The sequence below is a fragment of the Fukomys damarensis genome, unplaced genomic scaffold, assembly GCF_012274545.1.
Source record: "Fukomys damarensis isolate Sample0158 unplaced genomic scaffold, DMR_v1.0_HiC HiC_scaffold_20, whole genome shotgun sequence".
Lineage (NCBI taxonomy): Eukaryota > Metazoa > Chordata > Mammalia > Rodentia > Bathyergidae > Fukomys > Fukomys damarensis.
The window spans coordinates 21,378,037-21,393,397 of NW_022900932.1; the positions used below are offsets into that span (position 1 = coordinate 21,378,037).

General features: G+C 41.1%; 1 protein-coding gene across 5 annotated transcripts in view; it reads right to left on the reverse strand.

Moving 5' to 3' along the window:
* Positions 1-705: 705 nt before the first annotated feature.
* Stox1 (storkhead box 1) overlaps positions 706-15,361 on the reverse strand; it is a 45,533-nt gene continuing 30,877 nt past the window's right edge. For 2 of the 5 annotated variants that reach the window (XM_010605858.3, XM_033766557.1), the window contains exons 2-4: positions 9,491-9,643; positions 5,856-8,193; positions 706-1,366 (exon numbers count right to left, since the gene is read on the reverse strand). In XM_010605858.3, coding sequence (XP_010604160.1) covers positions 1,219-1,366; positions 5,856-8,193; positions 9,491-9,623 — 2,619 coding nt within the window. In that variant the 5' untranslated portion in view covers positions 9,624-9,643 and the 3' untranslated portion in view covers positions 706-1,218. Of the gene's footprint in view, positions 1,367-5,855; positions 8,194-9,490; positions 10,814-12,616; positions 13,352-15,361 lie in introns of those variants that run through there. The other 3 variants (XM_010605866.3, XM_010605850.3, XM_010605842.3) reach the window with 3 other exon arrangements.

Genomic DNA, 15,361 nt, shown 5'->3' on the forward strand with positions numbered 1-15,361 from the left:
AGGCTTGGACAATTCTTAGAAAGCTCTTAGAAAATATATTCTCCATGAGCCACTGATTTAGCTCAGTGGTTCTACCATCTGCCCTGCAAGCACAAGAACCCGAGTTCAATCCCCAGCACAAAAAAAAAAAGAAAGAAAGAAAGAAAGAAAGAAAATATATCCTCCTGACCATAACTCTGAATTATTTACCTAATCTGCTCAAACCAGTCTTGATTGTCCTATAAGCCAACCAAGTCTAAGAAGAGAACAGCTTCCCAGAAAACATTCTGGCGGAGCTAGCCAGGTCTTACGAGCAGAAATGAATCAAAATGTGGGTGAAGTGCTTAACATCTAGCAGCCGTTTTTCCCTAGGCGTATAGTTCAGAACTCCCAATCACTACAAGCCATTCACCAACCATTCTGCTTTCCTTCGGTCCACCGTCTGACCCCTCCCTGCTTTGCTGTGGAGAGAGCCTGAAAGTAGGGAGGAGGCCACAGAAGCTTTGGAGTCAATTCTAGCTGGAGGCATTTGTTCCGGTTTAAACTGGTTAAGAGAAGAGCCTGGCCGGGTGTGGTGGTGCACGCCTGCAATCCCAGCACTCGGGAGGCTGAGGCAGGAGGATCGCTGTGAGATCTAGACCAGCCTGGGCTACACAGTGAGTTCCAGGTCAGTATCAACTACATAGTGAGACCCTGTCTCAAAAACAACAACAACCAAAAAAAAAAAAAAAAAAAGAGAGAGAGAGAGAAGAGCCTGGCCAGCAATTAGTAGAATTATTGTGGCAAAGTAACCAACACATTACATAAGTTCTTTCTGCTATTGATAAGAGACTTTAATTGCAAAGTATCTATGCAACCCTAAAACATACACACTTTTCTGGATTTTATGTTGAAATCTAGTAAGATGCACTTGATATAACAGCATAAATAAATTTACTAGAGGATAGTAAATTAGTATCCTATGTATTGGAGGAACTAATGAATGAATGTAAATAAATGACAATTAACAGGAAAAGGACCAAAGATTATTTTTAAAAAATACAATCTATATATTTCCAACAAATTCCTTGTAAAATATACTAAAAATTGCTTTAAAGTATAAAAAAAGGAAAAAGCCAGTAATTATAACAAAATATGAGGGCAACAGCATACATATGTAGATTTAGAGGACTCTTACATGTTCATGTGATTAAGAGATTTGTGCTGTACATTTTTTAAAAAAGACTTTCCAACAGAAAACTAAACATTTATGACTGGAGTTAGTTGTAGTAAGGAATTGGATGTGAGTGTCTGATTGCTCTTTGTGTCTTCAAAATTCTGCAGAAAATTTCGTCTTCTTTTAAGTCCATCCAAAATGACTGAATTATTAGATGCGAGGCTTTGTGTCCTAAAGAGATTAAAAATAACAAAATGACTGCCTTCAAAAGGGACCTAGAATTTTTAAGCAAGGCATTAAAATTTCATTTATTACTCTGAAGCAGTATATTAAATAACTTTAAGTTACACTTATCAAATAAGTTAACCTCTAAAAATCTAAACTGTTTTATTTTTGTTGTTGTTGTTGTTGTTGGATTTTTTGGTACCAGGTATCAAACAGAACCTTGTGCTTGCGAGCCAGGTGCAGTGCTAGTGAGCTAAATCCCTGGCCCTAAAGTGTTCCATTTTTAAAGGCTTTACAATAGCACCTCAATTATTTAACAGCTGCTGTACTCAGATTAAGTATCAAGTATATTTTAGAAACAGTAAATTCCACTATCTCTAACTTCTTATAATTTATTGTTTTTGAGAAATCATATGGAGGGGAAGAACCAACTACTGTACTTTTCATGTAAATTTTTTCTAGGAGCCGTAAGCTATGGTCCTACCTCACATATATATCTTGTTTCAGCCAAATCACACTGGTATTTTGCTTGTTTGCTCATTTTTGGTGCTTAGGGATTGAGCCCAGGGCCTCGCTGCTTGCTTAAGCACACACTTTACCACTGAAACACTCACTCCCCAAGCCCACATGTTATTTTTGTTTTTGACATTCACCCTTTCTTACCTTGCTTCTCTTCATCAGTTGCCTACTACATTAATATGTCTCAAAAATACGTCATCTGGTAATACTTCCTTTCCATAGGGCCATTATCCTTACGTCCACATCTTTTTGACAAGACTAATTTGAATTTATGCTTTGTTCTCAAGTTCAATCTGTTTATTGTTTGCTTGTCTCCTCAACAAAACTAAGGGGTAAACTTCCTGTAGAACCAACAATGTCTTATTCATCTCTGTTCCCTAATCCTTGTCACAAGACATGGAGTTGTGTTCAAATGTTACGTTATCTCCTCTCCCCTTGCTTCTAAATTTCTTTTTTCTTTTCTTTTTTAGTACTGGGGATGGATCTTCTAAACTTCTTTAAGCCTGTCTAGAAAATGACAACATAAGGAATTTTTTTTGGTACTAGGAATCGAACTCGGGACCTTGTGCTTGCAAGGAAGGCAGAAGAACCACAAAGCTAAGTCCTCTGGGCCAAGGAATTTTTTAAAAACTAAATTTCTCAGGCTGGGGATTTAGCTCAGTGGTTCTGGTACCAGCCTCGCAAGTACAAGTGTAAGATCCTCCCAGGGAGGAATCCCACTACTCTGAGTCAGGGACGCCGAGATGCACCATAAACACCCCGGACAGTTTTTAAAGAAAAAAACCACAAGCTATAGGGGAGGGGGAATTCCAAGAAAGGGGAGGGGGGACTTCGGTGGGGGATCCTTTACGGGAATGTTTAGGGCTAGGTCAGGTTGTTCCCGTACCAGATGTTTATCTTGGTTCCTGTGTCTCAGAAATGTTTAACGTGACCTTCTGGCCTGTCATAGTTAGCTGACTCTGCTAGGGGTTGGGCTACTGGAGCTTCTTGAAAACTTTCCTAACACAAGGACCCAAGTTCAATCCCCAGAACAACAACAACAACAAAAAACTAAATTTCTCAAGATTTTAGAAATTAGAATCCTCAACTGCACATCCAGGAATAATTTCCCTTAACTGTTTGATTTGGTTTCATTTTGCCAAAGAGAAAGGGAACTTACTGCTTGTTGGTTTACACCATTACCTATGCACTTTGGAAACAACATTTTGATTCCCTAATGACTTAGTGTGAATCAAATTATTGTTTCAAGCAGAAAAGACCTTATTCGCTCAATAAAGAAGTAAAAATGGGCCGGGCATGGTGGCGCAAGCCTGTAATCCCAGCACTCAGGAGGCTGAGGCAGGAGGATCGCTGTGAGTTCGAGACCAGCCTGGGCTACATAGTGAGTTCCAGGTCAGTCTCAACTACATAGTGAAACCCTGTCTCAAAAAACCAATAAAAAAAAAAGGGAAAATGTAGTAGCTCAGTGGTAGAGCACTGTCTACCATATGCCAGGCCTGGATTCAAACCCTAATATCTCAACCAAAACAAACAAAAAGAATTTATATTAATAGGCATTAATCTCAGGATGTCCATGATATGTTAGATGAAGGAAAGAAAGTCATGAAGCCAGGCACACTCCCATAATCCCAGCTACTTGAGAAGCTGAAATAGGAGGATTGGGAGTTGAGGTTACTCTAGACAACAGAGCAAGACCCTGCTTGAGAGAAAGAGAAAGTCCTGGCTGTGTATAATTTGTTAGAAATACTTATATTTAGGACAGGGGATGTAATTCAGTGGTAGAATGCTCAACTAGCATGCACAAGGCCTTGGGGTTGAACCCCAGTACAGAAAACAAGCAAAAAAAGCAATATAGAAAATAGAATCTAGCCGGGTATGGTGGCCCATGCCTGTTTTCCCAGCACTCAGGAAGCTGAAGGCAGAAGAATCACTGAATGCTTTGTTTTGAATGCTTTTTTTTTTTTGTACCGGGGATCGAACTCAGGCCCTTGTGCTTGCAAAGCAGGTGGCGGAACCACTGAGCTAAATCCCCGGCCCATCACTGGGTGTTTGAGACCAGCCTGGGCTACAGAGTGAGTTCAAGGCCAGCCTGAACTAAATAGCAAGACCTTGTCTCAAAAAAAAAAAAAAGAAAGAAAAGAAAAGAAAAATAGAATCTAGGAGAGCAACAGACAAAGAGTATAGATCTATATATTTAGACTTAAATGTTACAAATATATCAAATATGAAAGAATTCTGAAAAATAGTACAACAATTACAGGTGTTTAAAATACTTTTTTTTTCTGGTACCAGGGATCAAACTTGGGACCTTGAGCTTGCAAGGCAGGCTCCAGAACCACTGAGCTAAATCCCCAAGCCTAAAAAAACTTTTTTTACCGCCAGTGGCAGTAGCATTCACCTGTAATCCTACAACTTGGGAAACTGAAGGAGGAGGATTAGCACCAGTTTAAGGCTGATAGGTGCTACACAGTGAGTTCAAGGTCAGCCTAGAATAATACATGGCAAGATCCAGTCTCAAAAAAACAAAGAAGGGCCAGGGATTTAGCTCAGTGGTTCCACCGCCTGCCTCACAAGCACAAGGACCCAAGTTTGATCCCCAGTACAAAAAAAAAAAGAAAAAATAGTTTTTCCCCCACAGGAACCCCAAAGCAGTCTTTAACAGGGCCTGTACTACAGCATTGGGGGATCAGTACACAGGAGGAAGCCCTTTTAGACTAAAATCCAAAAAGTGCCTGGCAAGTGCTGCATATGTAGCAGCCTGCAGGCCTGTTTCAGTGTGGGCTGAAACCAGGGAATCTTCCGGAAGGCTTGCTGTGAATGTTGGGTGTGCAAATAGGTCCCTCCCTTCCTGACTTTAGCCACTCCAGGATGCCCTCTTTTAATTCAAAAATGCAACCATGTGGTCTGAGGTGGTGGGAGGCGGGGAGGGGACACCAGACCACCTGTCTGGTGGCTGCACTGCTGTTAGAGAGGACACTGAAGCAAACTATCCAGTCTATGAGGGGAAGCAAATGGGAGAGGCAGACAGCTACTAAGCTGCACCCCTCCAGTCAGCAGGGGAAAATAAGAGAGTTGCGAGGCACTTCATCTGTCTCTCTCCCCTCATTTCATCCTTCTTCTGTGACTGCTTCAAAGCTGCTCTGAGGCAGGTGACCTTGCCTTCAGGAGGAATAAAAATCTCCTGCCAACTGATCCAGTGATATGTGGTGTCTCGGCTCTTCCTCTTAAAGTACTTTTTGGTACTTTTGGTTTCAGTCCTGGGTCTTAAACCCATCACTTTGCACATCCTAAGAATGTGCTATACCACTAAGCTATAACCCAGCCCCCAGTGCTTCTTAAAAGTTCTATTATGATCATATTACTTTTATAACCCGAACATTGTCATTTAAACAAATTGGAGTGGAAAATATTGGTGGAAAGTCACTTCCCTTACTTAATCTGTATAGATCCAGGAATAAAAGGGAAAAGCTTCTAACCCTAAGTTCATAAGTTCCTGGTTTACAGCAATTCCTTTCTATATTTAGAAATAAGTTATGCTTTATTAGTAATGAACCAATAAAATTTGGTTTGCATGGAAAATGAACCCTAAGGAAATAGGAAGGGTAATGGGTGAGATGATCAATTATGTTACGTGCCTATAAAAAATGCCAAAATGAAATCCTTCCGAATAATTTTTTTGTTTTGGTTTGGTTTTTGGTACCGGGATTGAACTTGAGACCTTGTGCTTGCGAGGCAGAGGACAGAAGCACTGAGCCAAATCCCCGGCCCTTCTGAATAATTAATAAGCACAAATAAAAAATGAACTCTATTCTCCTATATGAGATCTCATTGTAACTGTATACAATTTCTCTAGAGGTTGGCAGAATTGGAGCAGTTATAGTTTGTTCAGGAGTCTCTCACTAGGCACTCAGTAAGCCCCTGATTTTAATAACTCCTGTGGGAGAGTACCTATGCAAACACTTTCATGTGCACTTACCGTGGAGAATCTATTCCACTATCTCCTGCCATGCTGTGATTTTCTGTTCCTTCCAAGTGTTGGTGTTCATGCTGAATATCCTGTGCCAACACTGGCATACATGAGACATTGAAAAGTTCTAACTTTTGTGTGACGTGTTTTCTCATTTCCTGATTCTGAGGACTTTGATTCCATGTACTTGGTTTCTTTCCTGTGTCACCAACAACAGGGTGAGGGACTTCCGCCTCAGAATTGGGTTTCCTGGTGCTATAGTAATCAAATAAACTTTGATCAGCAGGTGCCAAGGCCTGTACACATGTAGCAACACTGGGTTCTTCACAGTTAAAACCAAACTGGGTCCCTGAATTTAGCCCACAGCTTTCAGCAGAGAGATTAGGTTTTTGGCTTTCACCTGGGTTTCTAAGCAACACAGTGGGCTCACAATGTTCATTTATTTTAAGCACCGGAGGCACAAACCAGTCCATTTTGCTATTACGCTCAGTTTGAAATCCCTCAGTCACTTTTGGTTTTCCTAAGTGATTACAGTTGCTTCCACCTGCAAAGGAATATGGGATGTGGCAAGGCTGCCTCTGACATAAGTCATCATTCTCAGAAAAGTCATCCTCCTCTAAATATAATGAACTGCAGGCCCCATCATCATCCTCCACCTCATCCTGATACAAAGCCTGGTCATTATCAGAAAGTTCTCCATTTTCTAGACTTGCAGTCTCTGACTCCTGGAAAAATGTCTTTCTCATTAATTCTTCTGAATTTCTGTCTTGCCTTCTCTCAGGTTGTCTCAAATGATTCACACCACCTGAGTGATCTAACAGATCAAGGTTTTGAAACTGGTGTATTGTTTTATCGACTAATCTGCAAGCGGAGGATGGGTCTAAAGAGGAGGAACCATGCAATGCTTCTTTAGCCTCCCCTAGTTTGTCAAAGTGAGAGGGACTTTTCTTCGTGACTTCAGGGATCACCTTGTTTTCTGTACCGTACACCTCACATCTCAACATGCTTTCCCTAAAGGAATAGCATTGGCTGTCACTTTGCAAGTCACTATTTTGAGGGTAATTTAAGAGGCCATCTCTGAAGTAATCACTGATGGGCTGGACAGAAGACTTGGTCATATAAATGGGTTCTGCTTTTAGCTTGTCATGACATTGCTTGGGGTATGGCTGTTGAGCTTCACTATCGAAAAGTCTTGGGGGCTCTGAAGACGGTCTTTGGAAAGGCTTTTCCTTTGGTGCGATCTGACTGGGTGTCAGATGACTTCTCTTCTGAATGTTGTGCCCTTTGGTTACTGGGCTCCCTCGGAAAGACAAGCCCTGGAAAGGATTACTGATTCGCCTTTTGTAAATCAATTGAGAGCCTAGCACTCTTGGATTTTCCTGAATCCCTGTCTGAGTTTCTGCTTCATTAGCACTTTTAACTTGAGGCACGGGCTGGGTAACAGGGAGCTTGGGGGGCTTCTCCAGCGTAAGGCTTCCTGGTTGAAGCTCATTCACCCGACTCTGGGTTTTGGGTCTTTCTCTGTGAGAGAAGCCACGCCTGCAATACTTGGCTGACCTACCCTGCCTTTTCTTAACGCCCTCTTTGGAAGGATTAATAGGCCTGACTGTCAGCATATCAGTGGAAGTGCCCTGATTATGGTGTTTCTTCCGTTCTTCATATTTTTGCATGAGGAGAGTATGTTTGATTAAGTTGTCAATAGTCAGAAGAGGGTTAATTCTTTTGATGATCTCATGCTCAACGTCTCGGGGGATATTGTCTAAGTTATCTTCATCTCGGACAGGCCATTCCTCAGGTGGAAACTGGGCAGAGAAACTGTTACACTCTGTTCTGGGTTTCTCCTTTCTAGAAATACTGCGCCACAAGAGGCTAAAACCAAACTTTTTGCCTTTTTCTTTGTCTTTTGGGTATGGTAAAGTTTTGGGGTGGTCACTGAGGTGATTCTCCTCAGATGTTGAAACTGCCCGATTTTGAACCAAAGGTATGGATTCCCCAAACCCTTTTTGGCCTTTTCTAGTCATTTCTGCAGCAGGTGGTGGCTCCTCCACATCCTGAGAGCACATGTCAGGGAAACAGCGGCAGGACTGACAATGGGAAACGAGGACTGCATTGTCTTTGGCCAACTCTGCACAGCTTTCCATGCTCACCAGATAGGTCACAGAAGTGGGCCCTGGTGGGCTTCCCTCTGACAGAAGGGCTCTCTTCTTTTCCTGGGCAGTTGGCTTTGTGATGAAGTAAGTCTGAGCTGTAACTATGAAGTATCCTTCTCCAGTGTGATAAATCTTTCTTTCTTTAATCAGACTTCCCAGAATGGTATAGAGAATATCTTGAGATGGAAGTGCAATGCCTAAAACAAATAAGGATTTTACTCTATCACAGATTTTGAATAAGAAGTATTTTTAAGAGGTGAAATCAGTAACTCAGAAATAGCTGGGCATGGTGGCATGTGTGCCTGTAATCCCAGCACTTGGCAGGGTGGACAAGAAGATCAATAAATTCAAGACCAGCCTATGTTATATAGCAAGTTCCTGTCAAAAAAAAAACAAAAACAAAAGCAAAAACCCAGAATGACCACACAGTTGTTTAATGAACCCAGAGCTAACTGTACTGCAATTAATATATGTAACTTTCAGTTACATAAGAAGTTACCAAAGAAGCATAAATATCATTCATAATTTAATTGAATAGTATCAATATAAATTGGTCCCCATAAAGGCATAGGACAAAGCAAATGGTTAAACAGAGGGGGAAAAAACATGAATTCACTCAAATACAAATCTACTTTAAACTTGTAGGCTAGGGATATAGGATATAGCTCAATGGTAGAGCTTTGGCGTTGGATAAAATTTTTTTTAATTTCGAGGAAAGAATTCCTGCCAAGCAAACATGACAATTTTAGTAAATCACAGTCTTATTCAATTTTTGTAAGAAAGGCACAAAGAGAATATATATAATAATTCCATTTATATCATAAACATTTATAGTGGGCATGGTGGTACATGCCTGTAATCCCAGCTCTGGGAGGCTGAGACAGAGGACTGTAAGTCTGAGCCCGGCCTGGGCAACTTAGTGGTTTAGCAAGTATCTATCTCATAATAAATTTAAAAAGAGCCAGGGATGTAGATCAGTGCAAAGGCCCTGGATTCAATCTCTAGTACAACGAAAAAGTTGTATGTATGCATATTATGTATTCAAATACAATTTATGTTTTTTTTTGTTTTTGTTTTTGTTTTTTTTGGTACCAGGGATCAAACTCGGGTCCTTGCGCTTGCAAGGCAGGCCACCGAATCGCTGACCTAAATCCCTGGCCCTCAAATACAATTTATGAAAGCATTCATAAGAACTACAAACAACAGCAGTAGTAATGGAAAAATGGGAAGTAGGAGAACATTTCCTTTTCCTTTCACTGCTTTCTACAGACTCTTATTTATTGCCATAAGCATTTACTTCTGAAAACCTTCATCTGGAAAGTAAAGAAAAATTACCCTTATCAAATTTGTTGATGCAAGACCTTTTCTGGCAGGGTTATGAAATAATATTCAATGGAAGAAAAAAGGTTATCACCCAGTTTATGCTTAAATAAATCATTTATAAATAGAAACCAAGTATGCAGTGAAATGTGAACAGAAAACTCATTACTGTACCTGGGTAATGTTTCTTCAAATGCTCCAGAAGTGTTTCTTGTGTTACTACAATCTGAGCCGTGTTCATATCAGATATAGCACAGCAAAGAACTTCAGCCAAGGATACAAACCGAGATTGAGCTATTGGATTCATTTGCACAGGAAAGACATCACCTAAATTGGAGATCAAGAAAAGGATGGATGATAAATCTAATATGGTATAAAATGTTGGCAGTTAGTGAGCCAAGAATTGTTATAAAGACAGATTAAGATGAAAAGGTGGAGTTGCTATTCTTTCACCAGTTTTTACACAAAATATATTAATGTAACATGTACAATGGTAGAAAGTAACGAAGAGAAAGGGGTGTGTATTATGGTCTCTACTTTTAAGAAGTTTGCAGTGTCTGTCACTAGTTTACAAGCAAAAGACAGTAAGTTTCCACGGGAAAGGCAAAAAGTCCTGCCAGAATTCAGAAAGTCAGACCCATATATTATACTAGTTCACATAGCTTTCATGTGAGCTATCTAAGAAAGAGAGAAATGGGATTATTATCTATTCCATTACTCAAAATACAGAGGTATAGAAAGCTCAAGTAATCATCAAGCCTAAAAGCTAGTAAAGTGAGAGATAGGTCTTCAGACTCCTAATCCAGTATTTTCACCATTTCACACCTCCCTGATTGGGATGATCAGGAAGATCTGAAGCTGGAAAGGGCAGAAATGTTTTCCACTAACAAAACATGGAGTAAAACCCAGAACAATGAGAGCACAAGGCACATAAGACTGGGGCTATTCTGGTAAAATTTAAGGGTCACATTGAACCAAAGTAAAAAATAAAGCTGGAAATGTAAGCTAGGCCATATTCTCTTTCCTCTTAGTCAACATATTAAATGTTCTTAACCTGCTATTACTTATGTTGTGCTTTAGATTCTGTAAGACACCCATGAGAAGTGGAAGGACTAGGACTCAGGAAAGAGATTTGGAAATCAACTAATGCAAACAAGTCCTAAAATCTAAGGGGTGAAATTCATTAGTAAAGAAGAGAGTTATGGGGGCTGGGGATTTGGCTCAGTGGTTCTGCCACCTGCCTCGCAAGCGCAAGGACCCGAGTTCAATCACCAGTACCAAATTAAAAAAAAAAAAAAAAAGAGTCATGGGACACTTCATCCTAGACTACATTTAGGAAAAAGTAGAGCTAGGAATCCATAAGAGTGAAGGCACAGTAATGAGGGTGGGCTGGAGAATCCCAAGTGAGAAAACACAGCTTTGAAATGAACAGCAGGGCCAGGGATTTAACTCATTGGCATCCTGAGTTAGAAGAAGAAAAGAAGAAAGGAAGAAGAAGAAAAGAAGAGGAAGAGGAGGAGGAGGAGGAAGGAGGAAGGAGGAAGAATAAGAAGGAGAAGAACAAAGCCGGGTGGGGTGAGGCAAAAGGATGCTTGAGCCGCCAAGTATTCCAGGCCAGCCTGGGCAGCCCAGGGGTCAAAAGAAAAGAACAAGGGATTTAGTTCAGTGGTATCTTGGGTTTGATCCTCAGCACAGAAAAAGAAAAGAGAAGAGTCAAATGCTTGGAAGAATAAAAAAGATTGAAGTAAGAGAGAGGCTACTGGATTTTTTGCTTGGAAAGTAATCACTGGCTTTCAAGCAAACTGTTTTAGTAGAAGAGATGACAGAAATTAAAGGTTGCATTGAAAAGAAGGGAGTTGGTAAGAAGTGAGGTTCATGGGTCTTCCTTTTAAAGCAGGACTTTTTTTGTGTTGGCACTTTTGACGTTTGGGACCAGACATTTAGAAATCAATGTTTCCATCATGCCCAGGACTGCAGGTGTCATGGGACATGGGACTTTCAGAGCTACAACCTCGAAAGTCATAGGCACCCTGGGATGACTGGTCACCCTGGCTAGATAACCGCTTGTTGGAGGGGCTGTCCTCTGCATTACAGGATGTCTTATCTTTTCCCTGAATTCCACCTGTTAGATGCCAGTAGCATTCCTACCATTGCTGCAACTAAAGCTGTCTCTAGACATTGCCAGATGTTTCTTGGGAGCAAAATCAGCCCAGCTGAAAGTCAGTGTTCCAGACCATTTGTATGAAAATGTAAATAGGGCAAAACAGATCGCAAACAAGAAGGGAGGGAACACAGCAAATATAACTTAGTGAGTGCTGTGATTTTCTTAAAAAGAAGACTTCTGGTGTCTGTTTCTTGGTGGCCCATTCTTGATTTTTTCTGAGTAGGAACCTCATTTTGCCTAATAAGCCCGTTTATGCTTCTGATGTTTACTAAAATTCTTTTTCTGTGACAGAAGACAGAGAACCTACTGCGTACTGCATGGGGGCAGCAAGTTGAGGTTTCCATATCCTCTTTGGGGGAGCTTTTTGGATCCTGTCTGGTGATAAGGTGACCTTCCCCAAGCCACCAAGGCTTCCCCCCAGCGTAGTGACCACACCGATGCAGACAGGAAGACTAGTGGTTCTGTGGTTCACAGCACTGACACATTTTTGTTTGCAACAGCACCAGCATTCACATTTGATGCATTCTTCATAGCTGTATGCTTTCTTCCTGTAATGCTTGCAAGTGGCTATCTTGATCTCAGGTTTGTCTGTGTGGAACTCTCTCGGACATGTGTAACCATCCAATTGCACACCTTTTTTTGCAACTGGAACAAAGTAGGCTGTTTGGTCAGAAGCTGGTGGCTTTGGTGAGTCTCCAGATACTGACTGTCCCCCTTATCCTGTGGTGTTGAATGCTCCCAGAATGGAGCACAAAATAATAACCATGATGGCTAAGTGGAATGAGGCCACCTCCTGTGACCTGTAAGAAAGTTTATCATTGGATAAAACTGGTCCTGTGCTAACAACTGCTCTGCAGCTAAGAAATATAACCTATCATTATCTGTTTGAGGACACTTGTCCATTTGCTGATTTGGTTCACAGGGAATTTGGGGCTCTACTTCTTCATGTTTGTTTAGCAGTTCTTGGGATTGAACCCAGTACATTTACACTGAGTTACATCCCCAGCCCTTTGTAATTTAAAAAATATAAGCTTCTAGTCACTACACTGTCCAGGCTGGGCTTGAACATGTAATCCTCCTGTCTCCGCCTCTCAAAGAGCTCAGGTTACAATCGTGTGCTATCAGGCCCGGCTCACCTTGAGTATTATTTATCAAAAACTAGTCTTCATGTAAAAGTCAATGCCTATTTAAATCTCTTCCTGCTGGGTGCAGGGGAAATTCTTGAGTACACCTTGTGCTCACTGGATGCAACAGAGTGGGAAAAAGTAATATTCTGGCCTTCTCTCTTTTCTTTCCCACGCCTGCTTGTGGTGTGCTTATGCCAGTTCCCTGGAATTACCAGGTTTGGCACTTATGGCTGTCAAGTTTACCACAGCGCCAGCATTTGGCCTCACTGCCTTTATATACCAGAGAAGCATCCAACCACTGTAACACTGAGAGCTCTGGGGGAGGCAGCGTGCAGCCTGGGGTGTTGTGCGCAAGCCTCGGTGGTAGGTTCTCGGTGGAACTCTGGTGTTAGGATCTTCATACCATAGCTGTTAGTTGGAATGATGGCCTTTCTGACTGAGACTTCTCATCTTGGCTGTTATTTTTCACCCAGAGAAAAAGGCTTACAAACAAGTCATTATAATTTATCTTCTTAACCATGAATATGTTGTCGGGGCCCAGTCATGGCACACTGGAGTTTGACATTTGGAAAATAACTTCTTCCTGTATAATTAAAGCATCGACATTTGCTACTTTTCAAGGAAACCGTTTGTTAAACTTGTTTTGTTCTTTGATCCTGCCATAACAGGAACTCCTTAGCGGAAGATCTGATGTTATCTGTAAGAGTCAGGAAATCCGGTCTTTACATAAAGATAAAAAACGATTGCTTGGTGTTTTCTGTTGTTGTGTGCCCTTAAAAGCTTCCTGGTGATGTGAATCTATAAAAGGAGCTGTTTCTGTGAAATAAATCAGACTCCTCTTGGTCTCCACTCAGGCTTGAGTGTTCTTTCCTTTCTCAATCCTCACTCCCCGACTCAGGTACGTTCGTGTTGTGACGGCTGGACCGCCACAATATGTTGTGTACGAAACAGTAGCATTAAATGCATTCATAATATTGTGTAACCATCACCACTGTCTAGATCCCAAACCTTTCCGTCATCCACAACCAGGATTTTGAAACTTCTGTGCACGAGAGTCTCTGCTGGTGGTTGTTCTTCAACAGTATCCTATGATCTTCATTCTCAGGCTCAGTCACTCCCCTCAGAAGTCTTTGTGGACACTTTACACACTGCATCGCTCAAGTTACCCATTTGGACCTTGGTCTCCCTTTTCCTGTGTCTTTTCTCTTCTGTGGTGCTGAATCTGGGGCTTAATGCACGAGAGTCCTGTGGGAAGTGTTGCTTACTTGCTCGGTGGGGGCTGGGTGACATCTCCTAGAGGGAGAAAGGGGACCAAGGCTGACTTGCTCACTCTTAATTTTCTTTATTTTTACATAATAACTGTTTTAAAAAAATAACTGTTTAAAACTTTTGGTTTTTGTTGTTGTTGAAAAATTTCTCATTATTGCTTCTCACCTTTTAGCTAAGATCAAGTGAAAACTTTCTCATAAAAACTTTAGAGAGATATATAAACACCACACAAGATATGAGAATAAGATTCTTCTTCCACAGAGGAATTAACATAAATATTTCAGGCACTGGACAGCACATATGGCACCCTCATTCACCACCCCCAGAATCCTCCTGTTTTTTCCAATCCGACGTTTTTAGTTGTGGAAAGTAATGTGCTTAATCTGTTTTTGTTTTCTGGTACTGGTTATTTAGTTCTCCCAAATATTCCTTGGGAGCAGCTTCCTGAGTGTTTCTGGAAAAAAAAAAAATGTTTTCCCACTGTGAAAGATAAGGACTGGAGCATAGGGGAAGGAGGAGGAAACCTGAACCGAACACTACCTGTGTGAACCACACCTCCTGCTGTTCCTGAGCCAGGAACTCTGAATTTTGAGATAGGGGAGGGATGACGTGACAGGAGATGGATGACTGGATGGTCTGTTGCTGGCCCCTCGTGGCTCTGCTGAGACACAAGCCAGCAGTGCTGTGTCTCCATTTTATTTTAGAGCTACAACTGAAGCAGCTCACTTTCTACTTCGATCCTTGTTTGTTTCCTCAGTTCAGAGGAAAACAAAATAGATCTTTTGTGGCGCTTCAGAGGCTGGGGGAGGTTGCATGACACATTACTGTCCCTTTCTTTGCCACCTCCTGTGAATCTCTATTTCAAATTAGAATAGTGTGCTTTTGAGGCAGACTGAGCTAAATCCCTGCTCCAGGTTTACTTTTAATTAACAAGTACAAATGCATGAGAAACAAATTTATTAAAAACGACTTTTAAAAAATAACCCTAACACTGGTTGCCAAATTGCAATGTATCCTTAGAAAATGTATTTGTAATACCTACCGTGGTGTAGATTCTTAAGAATAAAATAATCTAAAACCGGGCGTGGTGGCGCACACCTGTAATCCCAGCTCTTGGGAGGCTGAGGCAGGAGGATCGCTGTGAGTTCGAGACCAGCCAGGGCTACAAGGTGAGTTCCTGGTCAGTCTCAACTACATAGTGAGACCCTGTCTCAAAAAACAACAACAACAACAACAAAAAGAATAAAAGAATCTACCACCAGCTAAGAAGACTAATTGCTTCTTTTTCCTCCTTAAAACGAATGCAATGTTCTCAGTGTGTGTGGGGAGGGTGGGGGCGGGATGACAGCAACTGAGGAAAATGGGAAAAAAAGAAGCAAGATATATCATGTACAAGTACAAATTCTCTATTTATATATATAAAATGTACCAATAAATGTTTTGCTAAAAAATAAATAAAATGTACTGTTTTTGCTTTATATATAT